Below are 13,550 nucleotides of genomic sequence, written 5' to 3'. Positions count from 1 at the left end.
TCCACTGCTTATATATTTAGGGAGACGAAAATTATTTCTATTCAAACACAGTGAAACCAATAAGCCAAACACATCAGAAAACGATGTTCTAACTGCATATTAAAAGTATTTAATTAGATCGGAAAAAAACTCAAAATTTTTTTCTAAATGCTAATCTATGTTTCAGATTTGTTGTTTGTTTTTTCAATCAGGATAGTCAAGAAACACAAATATTTTCTTAAGCATCCTAAAGGATTTCAAACTGGAAGTGTATTCTTTAAATATTTATTTTGAATTTACCACCTTTCAGTATAGTATATTAGTTGGCTAAATTGGATTAATTTCAAGATAACACTTCAAGTTTAAAAAGCAGAAGTTACCTCAAAAGAAGGCATGGGTATGACTATCCTGAGCTCTTGGGCAAGGAATGGCAGGTCTCCATGCAGGGATACTGCACAAACATGATGGGTCTTAGAGGACCCGAGCTGGTATCTCCGGGGAGGTACTAACTAGGTCAGGGCTCTCTGCATCCTTGCTCAAGGCTTACACATTCCCACAGTTCAAATTAGTTTACATCACAAAGTTTCTATTAACTGTAAAAAAATCAAAATTAAGGATGACACTTTGTACCTATAAAGTTTAAACACCTACTAACAGCAAAAATACCTTTTCCCTTAAAAGAAATAGAAAATGTTTCTCTGGCTGAGTGATTCCATGTATGTATAACTTACAGGTAAGTACTACAGAGAGGTAGGAGTATAGAGGTAAGACTAGAGATCTTTGCATGGGAAAATTATTTCAAGTTCCCTTTGTACCTTATGATCAATTTATGCTGACAGATAATAATAGGCTTTTACTTATTTTCCTTGCAACACTTTTTTAAAAGCCGTTTACCATCTAAATGCATATTTACGAGCAATAAAGCTACCGTCTTCTACAACAAAGATTAATTTTCAAACATACATTATTCTGTTACTTTTAACACCAAACAAGGTGAAGTACTGCTCATTTACCACTATTTATAAGAAATGTTAAAAGCTGTTATTTTGAAAGAGCATGACCGAGCACCTACTTACCATTATCCTGCCCCATAGCATTAATAAGAGATTTTCCTCAAATTAACTTTTGTACCAAAATGCAAACACTGGCAACTACAAAGGAGAAGTACTAGCATTCCTTTCTTAATAACTATAAGTAATAAGAACAACGGCCTCAAGCTGCGTCGGGGGAAGTTTAGATTGGACATTAGGAAAAATTTCTTCAAGAACCGGAACAGGCTGCCCAGGGAGGTGGTTGAGTCACCATCCCTGAAGATGTTTAAAAGACAGGTAGATGAGGTGCTTGGGGATATGTTTTAGTAGTACACAAGAACGGTTAGAGCTGATAATCTCAAAGGTATTTTCCAACATAATCATTCTGTGATTCTACGAAAAATCAAAATCACATCTACTCAATTAGATACTTGCATCTACAAATGTGAACACATATTGCTCAGAAAAGTAATGTCAGTTTAAGAACATAATTATTCCAGTTATAGCAGAATTGGAGAAGATATTGGTTTGATCTAGCGAAAACATTGCGTATTTACCACTATACTTTGTATTCCTCCTGTAACATTAATCTCCCTTTTCCTGTTATGTTCAAATACAGTAGTCCAATTGCTGTTTCAGCTTACAGATGACACAAAAATAACTCCAGTCAGGCACCAGGATAAAGGACAGACATTGAATTTGTGGTAATTTATAGGAGCGAATATGCACAAAAGTCATTATGTCTGGTGCAAGCTCATCCTGACACTGGGGTAAGTCTCCCCAAGCTAGTTAAACACACAATCTGGCACAACAGTAATACCTGTCATTTTTACAACTGAAGAAGCTGAACAGTAGAAGGAAAAATAAAACTGACTCCCTTAATTATCAGATTGTTACGGAAAAGTTATAGGTGTCCTGAAATCAAAGCATAAACAAGAACTCTCCAATTACACAAAAGTCTACATTAGACCGGTCCTGATTATGAGGTTATAAAGGAAACAGCTGCTTCCCTCATTTATCCTTTCAGTTCTTCACTACAAGGAACAGTTTTACTTTCGAGAGTAGAAAAGAATGTTTCCTGTACAGGTAGAACCCAAAACCCATGCATTTAAATATTCCTTAAAATTTTGGGTCACGTTTGCCTGAGAAATATTAATGTGTCCTTTCACATCAAAAAAGAAGTGTTTTACAGGACCTTTCACTAACAATGCATGCAGGTTCTAAGTTAAATGAAGTAAATAATGAAGAATAAAGCTGAGGACGACACTACTCATAAACCTTAGTGAAGAGGACACTCAACATTGGATTTAATTGAAGACTTCTGAAGGAAGTTTCTATTCCCCAGCCATACCATCTGTAATGAGTTTTAGGGATTGGAAGTTTAAAGGACTTAAATAGTTCCCAGAGATTAATATGATACAATGATTTGTTTAGCTAATTCTTCAGTCAATTAAAACATACTTTCTAGTCCTCCTACTTTTTCCTTCTTGTATTTCTAAAAGACGGTGTGGTAACTCCATAAAATTTTAATGTGTAGCACAAAATACCTTTTTTATATTCAGGGTACTTCATTTTTTTAAGATACTTCTAACAAATATATATGTGTGTTTTTATAATGTTAGCAACTGCTTCCACCTACTTATATAGGACTTTTTTTTCCTCATTGTTTAGTTTTGGGAAATTTCAAGTAGTTGTCAGGAAAAAAATGATGGATTTGGAGAAGTCAAGGGAGTAAATGTTTCATTTTTACCTGAGGCTACTTTAAAAGGTGTTCACCCGAATAATTTGTGCATTCAGCAGGCTGCTCAAGCAAGTACAGAATCACAGAATCACAAGGTTGGAAAGGACCCATTGGATCATCGAGTCCAACCATTCCTAACACTCCCTAAACCATGTCCCTAAGCACTTCATCCACCCGTTCCTTAAACACCTCCAGGGAAGGCGACTCGACCACCTCCCTGGGCAGCCTGTTCCAGTACCCAATGACTCTTACTGTGAAGAATTTTTTTCTGATATCCAACCTGAACCTCCCCTGACGGAGCTTCAGGCCATTCCCTCTTGTCCTGTCCCCTGTCACTTGGGAGAAGAGGCCAGCTCCCTCCTCTCCACAACCTCCTTTCAGGTAGTTGTAGAGAGTAATAAGGTCTCCCCTCAGCCTCCTCTTCTCCAGGCTAAACAACCCCAGCTCTCTCAGCCGCTCCCCATAAGACTTGTTCTCCAGCCCCTTCACCAGCTTTGTTGCTCTTCTCTGGACACGCTCCAGAGCCTCAACATCCTTCTTGTGGTGAGGGGTCCAGAACTTAACACAGTATTCAAGGTGCGGTCTCACCAGTGCTGAGTACAGAGGGAGAATAACCTCCCTGGACCTGCTGGTGACCCCATTTCTGATACAAGCCAAGATGCCATTGGCCTTCTTGGCCACCTGGGCACACTGCTGGCTCATGTTCAGTCGGCTGTCAACCAGCACCCCCAGGTCCTTCTCTTCCGTGCAGCTCTCCAGCCATTCTTCCCCCAGTCTGTAGCGCTGCAACGCTACAGTCTGTACGCCGCTGTTAAAAATGGTGCCATATGCCCTAATGAGTTCAAGATCTAGTATTCTGGAAGCAAAGCCCAAGTTTCATGGTAAGGCTGTGTAAGCATTATTTGCATTCATATCTATTTCTCCTGAAATATTGTCCAGAATATTTACAGCTACAATTATAAAAACAAAGGTCTCAGTCCATGTCTCACACAAAAATTCAAGTCCAGGGTTGAAAGTAGCTATGAACTGGGCACAAAATAAGCATGCTTTTAACACTGGACTATAACCTAGTTGATTAACAATTCTAACTTTATCTGCACACCCCAAAAATATAACAGCAAGAAATGCATTTTTATATTCTTGATAAGGGGCTAATGAAAACATTCGCAGTCCAGAAAAGTGCATTGTAAACATCCATTAGCCTTGTAAACGGGCAACAGAATTGGAGTCATATCATTAATCTGATTACCAAAGGCAGAAATAATTTATCTTTGAAAATTTAGTAATATTGAAGCTCTACTCTGAACTTCCTCAGAAATACGGTCAAGGAAAAAAAAAAAACAGCCTAGAAATAAAGTACTATATATTTAAATTCACAAAATCACAGTAGCTAACTCCAAGACAAGAGCAATAGATTAGGATATAACAATACATTTGTAAAAGTAATAAATCTTCATGAGATCTCATTTATCTGTTAGATCAGCAAAGAAATTTCATTACTTAAGTTTCAGATTAAGCCTAAAATTGAGAAGTAAACAATCAGTTTTACCTCCAGATCACTAGACTACATACTTCAGAAACTATTCAGACCCCACGTAAAATAACCACTTATTTCTTTTTCAAGAGCTTCATATACGGAATCAGATTTTAGAATCACAGCATGTTGTGTTATTACTGGAGAGCATAATTAATACAGTCCAGAGGCATAGTCCTCGGTGACACATGGCATTAATGACTCATGCCACTCAATACCTCTCATTCTTACCTATTAATGCAGAAAACATAATGACAGAATTAATTGGATCTGGTTACACTGCACAGAGACTTTCAAATCTACTCATATTTTCTTCTTTTTAACAATCTGAGTAAAACACAAGTCATGTGCACCTTCAGCTGTAGTCCACATGAACTGTTAAATTACTCTGGCAGCAACATTCAAATAATCGAGGATTTCAGCCAAAAGTACACTTTAAAACTTTTGCCACATACCAAAATAGATTTTTCAGTCTTACATCTTAATAAGTAAAGTAGGTTTTAAAGTTATATTGCAAAGTACTTCAAAGTTAGGGTTTAATACTTAGACCAGAAAAGCAACAATAATTTTAAAACTCTGAATAAACCACACAGCATAGAAAAAAATAAAACCACTTAATTCCCCTCAACTGAGCATTCAATCAGAGTACATCATTTGCAGCATTCCCAGCAGAGATGGAGCACAACAGTAAAGCAGGAGTTAATAGTTCAATATGACTAGCCACAATGAGTCTTTTAAATAACTATATAACTAACAAATTGTCCTTACTAGTGTTGGTTTATTTCCTGACAGCATGCAATACATTTGCTGAAGTGCAAATGATGCTCTTTAAAGTGCAATTTACAGTTCAAATTTACAGTTTTATTTAGAGCTAGCAGCAGTTTAAGCCTAGTCTTACATTTAAAAAATATTTCATTAGATACATTCTGCAGGAACTTACAGGAGTTACCTACCGAAATAACGACAACTGGACATAAGAGAGGAATGTTTGATTTTTCCAACATATCCACTAGTTGCCGGGTTTCTCCAATGTCATACTTTTTATCCTAAATTAAGATAAATGTTTAGATTACTGAAAACATCAAACAACGATTTCATGAAAACGAAATTCAAAGATCTGCTATTCACTAAAAAAAGACACATCAGGTTGTTTTGTTTTGGGGGTGTTTGGTTGGTTTGTTTTAAGATATTTGTAATGCTTTGGTCTGGTAAAGTTATAGCTGTTTGAAAAAAAAAGAGATTAATAATATTACACTTAAGAAATATATACAGAACAAGCTTAGGGGTCTTGACTGGTCTCAGATACGGTTCATCTAAAACCTTACTGTTCCCATACAAAGACGCAAATACAGACTGCATGGTATGCATGTTTCTTAAATGGGAAACACTAATTTAGACCATGGCAGTAACGCACAGCTACATGACTACACATAGGACACAGCTCTCCTTGAGACAATTCATTGCAATACAATATCTCTGAAAGGAAATTCTGAATTACTTTCAGTTGCATTCATCTTGTTCAAGAATTCATGGCTGGTTTAACAACATACTGACAGAAGTGCAGAACCAGAAGAGAAAGAATGTACCAGTATCTCAAACACCTAGTTTGGTCCACATCAGAAACCAAAAATTGGAATGGATACACCAAGAGGACACAAATAAACAATTTATTATTCAAATACGTAATTATTATTTACCGTTACCAATAAATTTAAGTACAAAGCTAAACAAATGCGCCCTTACTACTTACATTTATGCAAACAAAACTGTAGCACTCTCCTGAAAAGTTGTTTTGTAGGTGGCTATCATTTTTGCTTAGAGACATTGATATAGCTTGAACCTGATTAGAAAAAAAAATATATATATATTACCATGTCAAAAACTTGACTTCAGCCTTAACTATCTGCTAAAGCTTCCACCATTTTGGCAGAGTTTGTTCATTCAAATGACTTAAAACCTGCAATTATTATTTCCACTAAAAGAATGAAAAATTTCTCAAATTTTCAGGTGACGCAACAGTGAAACATGGAGTCCAGCACCATGCAGTCTTCTGCAAGTTTATGCTGAAGCATACTGCCAGAGGGAGCCACTCTAAAACCAGCCCTGGATCTATCAGACACCAGCATTGCCACCTGTGTTAGGATGTTCAGCTGTTCCAGAGAAGAAAACACTTGTTCATATGATCAAGACGATCTAATGACTTTTGACCTCCAAGAAAAATCTCTATAACGTTCAAACACATATATACATTGTCTTCACGCAACTAACAAAATAAATGAAATATGAAGGACCAGATGCACAAGTATTCTAAGATTCTGCATATGACAAGACTCATGTAGAATTTCTCCTGAAAAGTGTTTCCTCACTGAATACTTTAAAATACTCTCTTCATCACAGAAATACTTATTTTGCCATCTTTAACAGTAGCTAAGAAATTACCTTACCCTAATTAAAATAAGAAGTGGATTCTACTACATTATCATCTCCAGGATTACCTAAAGTATAACAGCATAAAGTAAACCAGGCAGCAGGTGAATTTGTTCCCTAAGAGAAGAAAATAATTTTGAAGTCAATAAAAAAAATAACCTGAAAAAAAGGCAAGAAAATCGTCATGTTGTTTCTATTAAACCGGCAAACCTCACTGTTCCACTGCTCATATGAGCTTTATTTCCACCCAGAAGACATATTATGCATAGCAGCAAACAAAAAAGGAATCCACTGCTGTGTTCCCTCCAAATGTCACTTCCTCCACAATCTATCAGAAATACCCAAAACTTTTTAAAATGCTCTGTACTGTTATCTAAAGCTGTATTTGTTTATTACTGTTTTACCTGGGGAGCTAACTTCTTTGCAAAAAAGGAAGGTGGTTTGAAACCTGAAAGTTGATATTTATGTATTAAAAATTTTAGAAACATTTTGGGCTGAAAATTTGCTAATGCAACCCCAAATAGTTGACATTTAATCTTAAAGAGGTTTAAAAAATCACAGAAGGAAAGAATTGCTTAAAATACTTTTAAAATTCAATATTGCATAAAATTCAATATTGCAGGGCTCTTCTCGCTTAAACTTCTGCAGAAGTAAAACAAGATATCCCAGTACCTTCACAACCTCTCACATGCTTAGACAAAGAAGAACATACCACATGCCAGAGTCTTTTCAGAGGTAAATCGGACATGACTCAAGGGAGAAGGCCTGATTTTTTTTTTCCTTGAGATATTACAATGCTTAAGTATTCCAGAACATTTCAAAATTAATTTAGCATGTCAGAGTTTTGATTTAACTCGAACAATTCGACAAAGCAATACACTGAACCTTTGTTTTACAGACATATCGTCCAACAAAAATTAAATCAGATTACTCTCTTGGAAAAGTATGCAAAGCTGCAAAACTTGAAGTGTCAATACATCATCAATTAACTAGAACTACGTACATTTAACTTGCATAAAACAATTACCATGCTATACGGAATCAAATCTCTCTCACACAAGGTTATTGTGCTTCACCTGAGAAACCATAGGTTAGTAAATACATTCTTTCCAAGGTGCTTCAAATTTAGGAGTTCTGTATATTGCTAAGCTTAAAAATTAACTCTTAAAGATTTTACTGTTCAAAACCAAGAGACTCAATACATATTAATCTTGGTATATGTTGAACCTAAGGGTTCATAAAATGAATGACTAAGTCTGTTTCAAGGAACAATGCAAGACTGGGATCTTGACAGAGTTCTTCGGCAGCTGTCACTTTGCAGGAATGTTTTTGAAGTGTTGAATAGAAATTCAACAATAAATTTCATCAGGAGGAAAACCAAGATGGATCAAAAAATAAAAGAATAGTGCTAGAAATCAGGAACTGATTTTTTTTGATGGCTTCAGTCCCCCATTATCAGTAGGAATTCCTTGGTTTTATGCCCTCATTATCTCTTTTGTGACAGTTTTACGTGTGTTTTATTCAAATGCATGATAGGTTCGCATACCTGAGCAACCCAATAGTTCACTGGTTTCGCAAAGAAAATTTGGAAACATGTTGTAAATTTTAACAAAAGTTTGTGTCAGTCTGATTGGAGGTTGCTAAGTTTGGAGCTACAGTGTTGGGTGATCAAACATAACTCACTCATTGACTTTTCTCACTGGCTTTGAAGTGTTTCTCATGGCATTATAAAGTGGTTATATGAAAACATAACATATAGATATAGATAAGCAACACTTAAAGAAGTTCATTTTTCTAATATGGCTAAGTGATGTCTTCCTGGTAATTGCCAAATAGTTTAAATGGAGGGAAAAAGAAAAGGAAAAATGCAATGGATCTGGTATCAGTGAAATGGAAACAGACTTCTGCTCTATTATACAGCTATTCAACTCCGCTAGTGTTTTGCACTTTAAAATGTAGATATTTAATAGATATGATTTGCCATACTAAATATCACTTTTTTTGAAACAAAACCTGTTGTACTTACTTCTGTTTGGCTTCTCAGAGATTCATGAATGAGAAAACCTACTTTTGCAACAGGTTCCTTCACATCAGTAATAACACAAACTTGTTGTGATAGGCTGTCTGCAACCAAGAACACAACATTAGCACTTCATGCAAAGATAAATCAATCAAAATTACTAATCTGCTACATATCACCCTCAGTTCATACATTATTGTGTCTTGACAGAACCTTTTCAACAGCTGTAAATTTAATTCTAAGATGAATTATTTCAAGGCACAGTTAATATAACTACATAATTCATAAAACATACATCTCAAATATAAAGTTCATATTATATTTCATATGATTTTGTACAATCTGAAAACGTCAAATACAGCCTTATTTCCAAAGCATATTTAAATCCGAGACTTCTATGAAAAGGTATTTGTTCAGGTCCACGTTGCTGAAACTAGATGACAACCAATAAACTAATTTTTTGAAAACTTCATACCACTTACAATTTCAACAGATCACTAAATGCAGTGCCAACAACCCTGAGAAAGCAAAAACTACTCAGGAGAAAGCATAAATCCTCCTCCCAACAACATGCACTACACAATAGCCCCTCCAAAACGTATTGAAGATACTGTTCAGGAAGACAGCAGATGTAAGAGTTAACCTCCTTATCAAAAAAGTTACATAGTCAGTGACTACGATCTTGGCATGGGAAAGTTCTTAGATCTTTTACTAGTGGGGAAAAAAAAATATTTTTTATACCAAGAACAACAGTTTCAAGTTATTGCCTGATCTGCTCCATAAAGCAAGTACTTCAGAAAATAAGTATTTTGTCTTTTAATTGACTACAGCTTCAAGATTCAATGGGCATTTTCCTTTCTTTAAGCAAACAACTAAAAATAATCCAAGTCTGAAACTCTAGTTCAGTATTTTATTCTTTAGATGTTGAATTAATACACACACCAAAACATAAGATTTCCAAAGCCTTTGGGGTAGCCATTCCATTAAGTATCTAGAAATTTCATAAGTGTGAAGTTTAATTACATTTAAAGTAGACTTTAATGACACTTCACGGACAGAAATATACCAAACACCACCACAAAATAAATTGATAGTGAAAGACATAAAAGCAATTATTAAAAATGTGGCCTAAGCACTCTTAAAACAAGTCTGAATATAAAGATACAAATTTATTGCATGTGGAAAGGTTTTTTTAAAAATTACATACCACATAGTAAGTTGAATCAGATGTATTACTTAAGTAAACATCACACTTTCTATTGTCAACTCAAAGGCTTCTTTACAAAAATAGATACACAGACCTGAAAATTAATTTTAAATCTGCTGCAGAGTTAACGTTACTGGAAAGTGACTTGTGATTTTTAAACATTTTTTTATGAGCAGGTAAAGTGAGTTAACCACTGAAGATCCCAAAAGATAATTACAATGACTTTATGGATCATGAGCGTTTATTATGTCCGATATTTATAACATGACAATAAAAACAGTGATAGCAACTGGCTTTGTATTAAGTTAGCAAGGACGGGGCGGGAGAGAGGGGGAAGAGAAAGAGAGATAACAACAAACGTCTGCTGATAAACCATCACAACTAGATGAAAGCGAGAATTAAAAAAATGCATGGCCAGTTCTCATAGGACTGGAAATCACAGAATACCACAACTGTGGGAGAAATTATCTTCCCATAGATTCACTGAGCAAACAAATATACTGAACATGCATCAAAGTTGGCTTCTACTTAACACAGAATACGTTTATCGTCTAAAAAGTGGGTCAATGGAAACCATATTGAGTTAATTTCTTATCGGCAGAAACCAGTGTGTATACTGAAATCAGACAGCAAAAGCCACTTGAATTTAGTGCTGTACGCGGAATGTACATCGATTGCAGATACAAGATAGATGTATATATTAAACTAGACTGGCATATCAGATTTCAAGAACTTGGATTCTATGGAACTAAGTAATTTAATGAAGAAAGTCAGATTGGAGCCATTACAAAAATCCACATGTGGAAGAAGGCTGTGGAATAAACAAAGGCACTATAACTTACACTCAGACATTTCTGTTTAAAAATAAGTAGGTTATCAATATAAAGTGTCAAAAGTAACCTCACAAGAGGCTGCTCAAAGACTGCAGCTATGAAAGCCTGTCTCATTCCTCTCCCCAGCCTTCTTAAACCTCTAACTTCCTGTAACGTACATGAGAAAGGAGAGAAGACTAGCAAAGAAGCTACTAAGATGTGCAGGTTAAATTTAAAATTGAATGAATTGTGAAGAGATATATTTTTAATCTGGAAACAGAAGGCAATGTTATATGGGGAAAGTCTATTAATAAAGTAAGAAAAAAATGAAGTAATGATAATACACACATTGAAAAGATGCTGCATGCTTTTAAATAATCAATAAAATGAATAAAAGAAGCCTGGCAAATCATTGTTTATGAAATCATTACAGCAACAAAACAGTTCTGTTCTAGTTGAAGTTTAAAACTCAGTTTAAAAGTAAGAACTATTTCAGGTGGCCAAAAAATATACATATTAATTTAGACAGTCTCTCCCTTTGCTGTACTGTGGAAAGGAAGGCTGAGTAGAGCCTTCCTCCCCAAAACTGCCGCTGTCCCACCTCTGATAAGCTGATGGAGCTCTCCTTCACTCAGTGCAATTACTCTGGACTCAGTGAGCGGCAGCTGGAGTGCAGGCTTGTAACTCCACAGATTTCATAAATTCTGCTGTTAGTAAACCAAACCATGTGCAGCATTTCATTCCTGGTTTTCAGAAGTCTGTTTGGGTGAACTAAAGAGTCATTCTGGAAAAGCAGGTCATGGTCATGTCACAAAGAACTTTAATACTCAGCTAACAAAATCTTGATTTTCATTAGACCACTGGACAATTCAGACTGGAAGAGACTTTCAGAGGTCTCCAGTCCAAACCCCTGCTCAAACCAGGATCAGCCATGCGGTCAGGCCTGGTTGTTCCACCTGTTATTCCCTTGAAATAGCCTCTTGAAAACCTTTGAGTGCAGAGACTGCACAACCTTCCCAGGTAACCTGTTTGCTGCTCAATTGTCCTCACAGTGAAAGCATTTTTTCTTCTACGTAGTTGGAACTTCCCTTGGTTCTGTTTTTGCCTCTTACCTCTTGTCTTCTCATGATGCACCACTGTTCTACTTTTTTCCCTGCTTTCACACCACACCTTCCAATCAAAATATGTTGATTCATCTTCCTTTTCCATTACCTACTTTAAAAGTATTATTTCCCCGGAACCCCCCTCTACCCAATACATGTTTCCCATTTACTCTCAGCTTCTTCCCAGCTGTACCTGATTACAGAATACCCCTTCCCATACTTCATCCCATTCAATATCCGCTCAGAGCATATTTTTGCATAAAGTTAAAAATAGTTACAACTTTATACTGCCAAATTCTGTTAGGTTAAACATTAAATTTCTCCATCAGGAAAGGGGTAGAAATTTCCTTCATTAAAGATAAATTAGACATAGGATTTCAGAATTTCTTCCATTAAATCTCCTCTGTCCAGCAGAAAACTTACTCAATTTTCTGTCTTTCGTGCCCTTCCTGAAAGCCTTAGATCACATTATCATTCAGTAACAACTGTTATAGTCTTTATCCTAGGATCTCACACAAAATTATAAATTAATACGTGTGCATGTTCATGGAACTACCTTAGATTATCTATTAAGTGTACTCTAACAAATGACTTAAAAATTTACCCTGAAAAGCATGCCACAAACAACCAGCAATTAAAATAATACTTTATTTGAATGAAGATCATAATATCCTAGCTAATTAATACCATAAGAATAAAAATGCATCTGAATGGCAAACAGGTTTTAGCCTAAAGACGTAGTTTTTTTCCCTTAATTGCACATATATGTATATACATAAACTTGTTTTTGTAAACATACATTCATACCATGCTATTCTTGGTCTTTGATTACAATTGCTACTGTTTTGGAAGCACATCAAAACACTTTTGAAGTCTGAAGCAAATTCAAAATAGTAAATTAATTTATTGGAATTCCATTTTCACTTTCTACACAGCAATGGCATGACAGCTCTGGAAATTAAGTATGCTTCTCCCTCATATTTTCAGTATCTCATCACAGAGATGTTTCTACCAATGTAAACACAAGAAAAATTAAACAAGTGTTTAGTTCATTCACGCTCAACGGAATAAGCTGAAATTGTCATCGATATAACATAAGTGACCAAAAATACCTATCAAGTTTCTGTTTATTCATTCCATATTTCTCCATAGCCACAAAAACAAAAGCCAAATTTGACACTTCCTCAACTAACATTAGCATACAAGAGAGGATGATTTTTTGGTAGAAGACAAGGAAAGAGTTATTTTCACTTGACAATCCGCATTCAGAGGAGGATCACCCCACCTGTCAGTCTATTTTGTTGCCTTACAGCAGAAAATAGCTACTGGTTAATGAGAGTGCTCATGAAACTGCAGCCTACCTTGTGTAAGACCTCCGACCTTTGATACACAAGGCTTATGTCAACTTTTTTTTAATAAAAAGTCACATGGATTCTTCACATATCACAAAACCTAGTACGTAGCTCCCAACAGTCATAAACAAGTTGAAGGCACTACGATATTTCTCTTGGCACTTGCAAATCATAATTGTATCTATATATAGCCAAATGCAAGCGCAAGTATTCAGCCTGCAAGGGCACAGTCTTGTGATAAAGTGATTTAGAAGAAGGGCCTTTAAGAAAAGAAAAAGAAGAAGGAGGGAGAGTCAAATTCTAAGTTACAAAGGTCTATGGAGAAGCATCATTTAAAGTTTACA

The 13,550-nt window shown here is 35.6% G+C and overlaps 1 protein-coding gene across 1 annotated transcript in view; it reads right to left on the bottom strand.

Moving 5' to 3' along the window:
* CRPPA (CDP-L-ribitol pyrophosphorylase A) overlaps positions 1-13,550 on the bottom strand; it is a 115,843-nt gene that overhangs the window by 44,589 nt on the left and 57,704 nt on the right. Inside the window, exons 6-8 of the mRNA XM_054059292.1 lie at positions 8,739-8,836; positions 6,036-6,125; positions 5,239-5,331 (exon numbers count right to left, since the gene is read on the bottom strand). Coding sequence (XP_053915267.1) covers positions 5,239-5,331; positions 6,036-6,125; positions 8,739-8,836 — 281 coding nt within the window. The remainder of the gene's footprint in view (positions 1-5,238; positions 5,332-6,035; positions 6,126-8,738; positions 8,837-13,550) is intronic.

This window comes from Cuculus canorus, chromosome 2 (assembly GCF_017976375.1).
Source record: "Cuculus canorus isolate bCucCan1 chromosome 2, bCucCan1.pri, whole genome shotgun sequence".
Lineage (NCBI taxonomy): Eukaryota > Metazoa > Chordata > Aves > Cuculiformes > Cuculidae > Cuculus > Cuculus canorus.
Note: the sequence above shows the minus strand (reverse complement) of the source record. Positions and strands in the feature narration are given on the sequence as shown.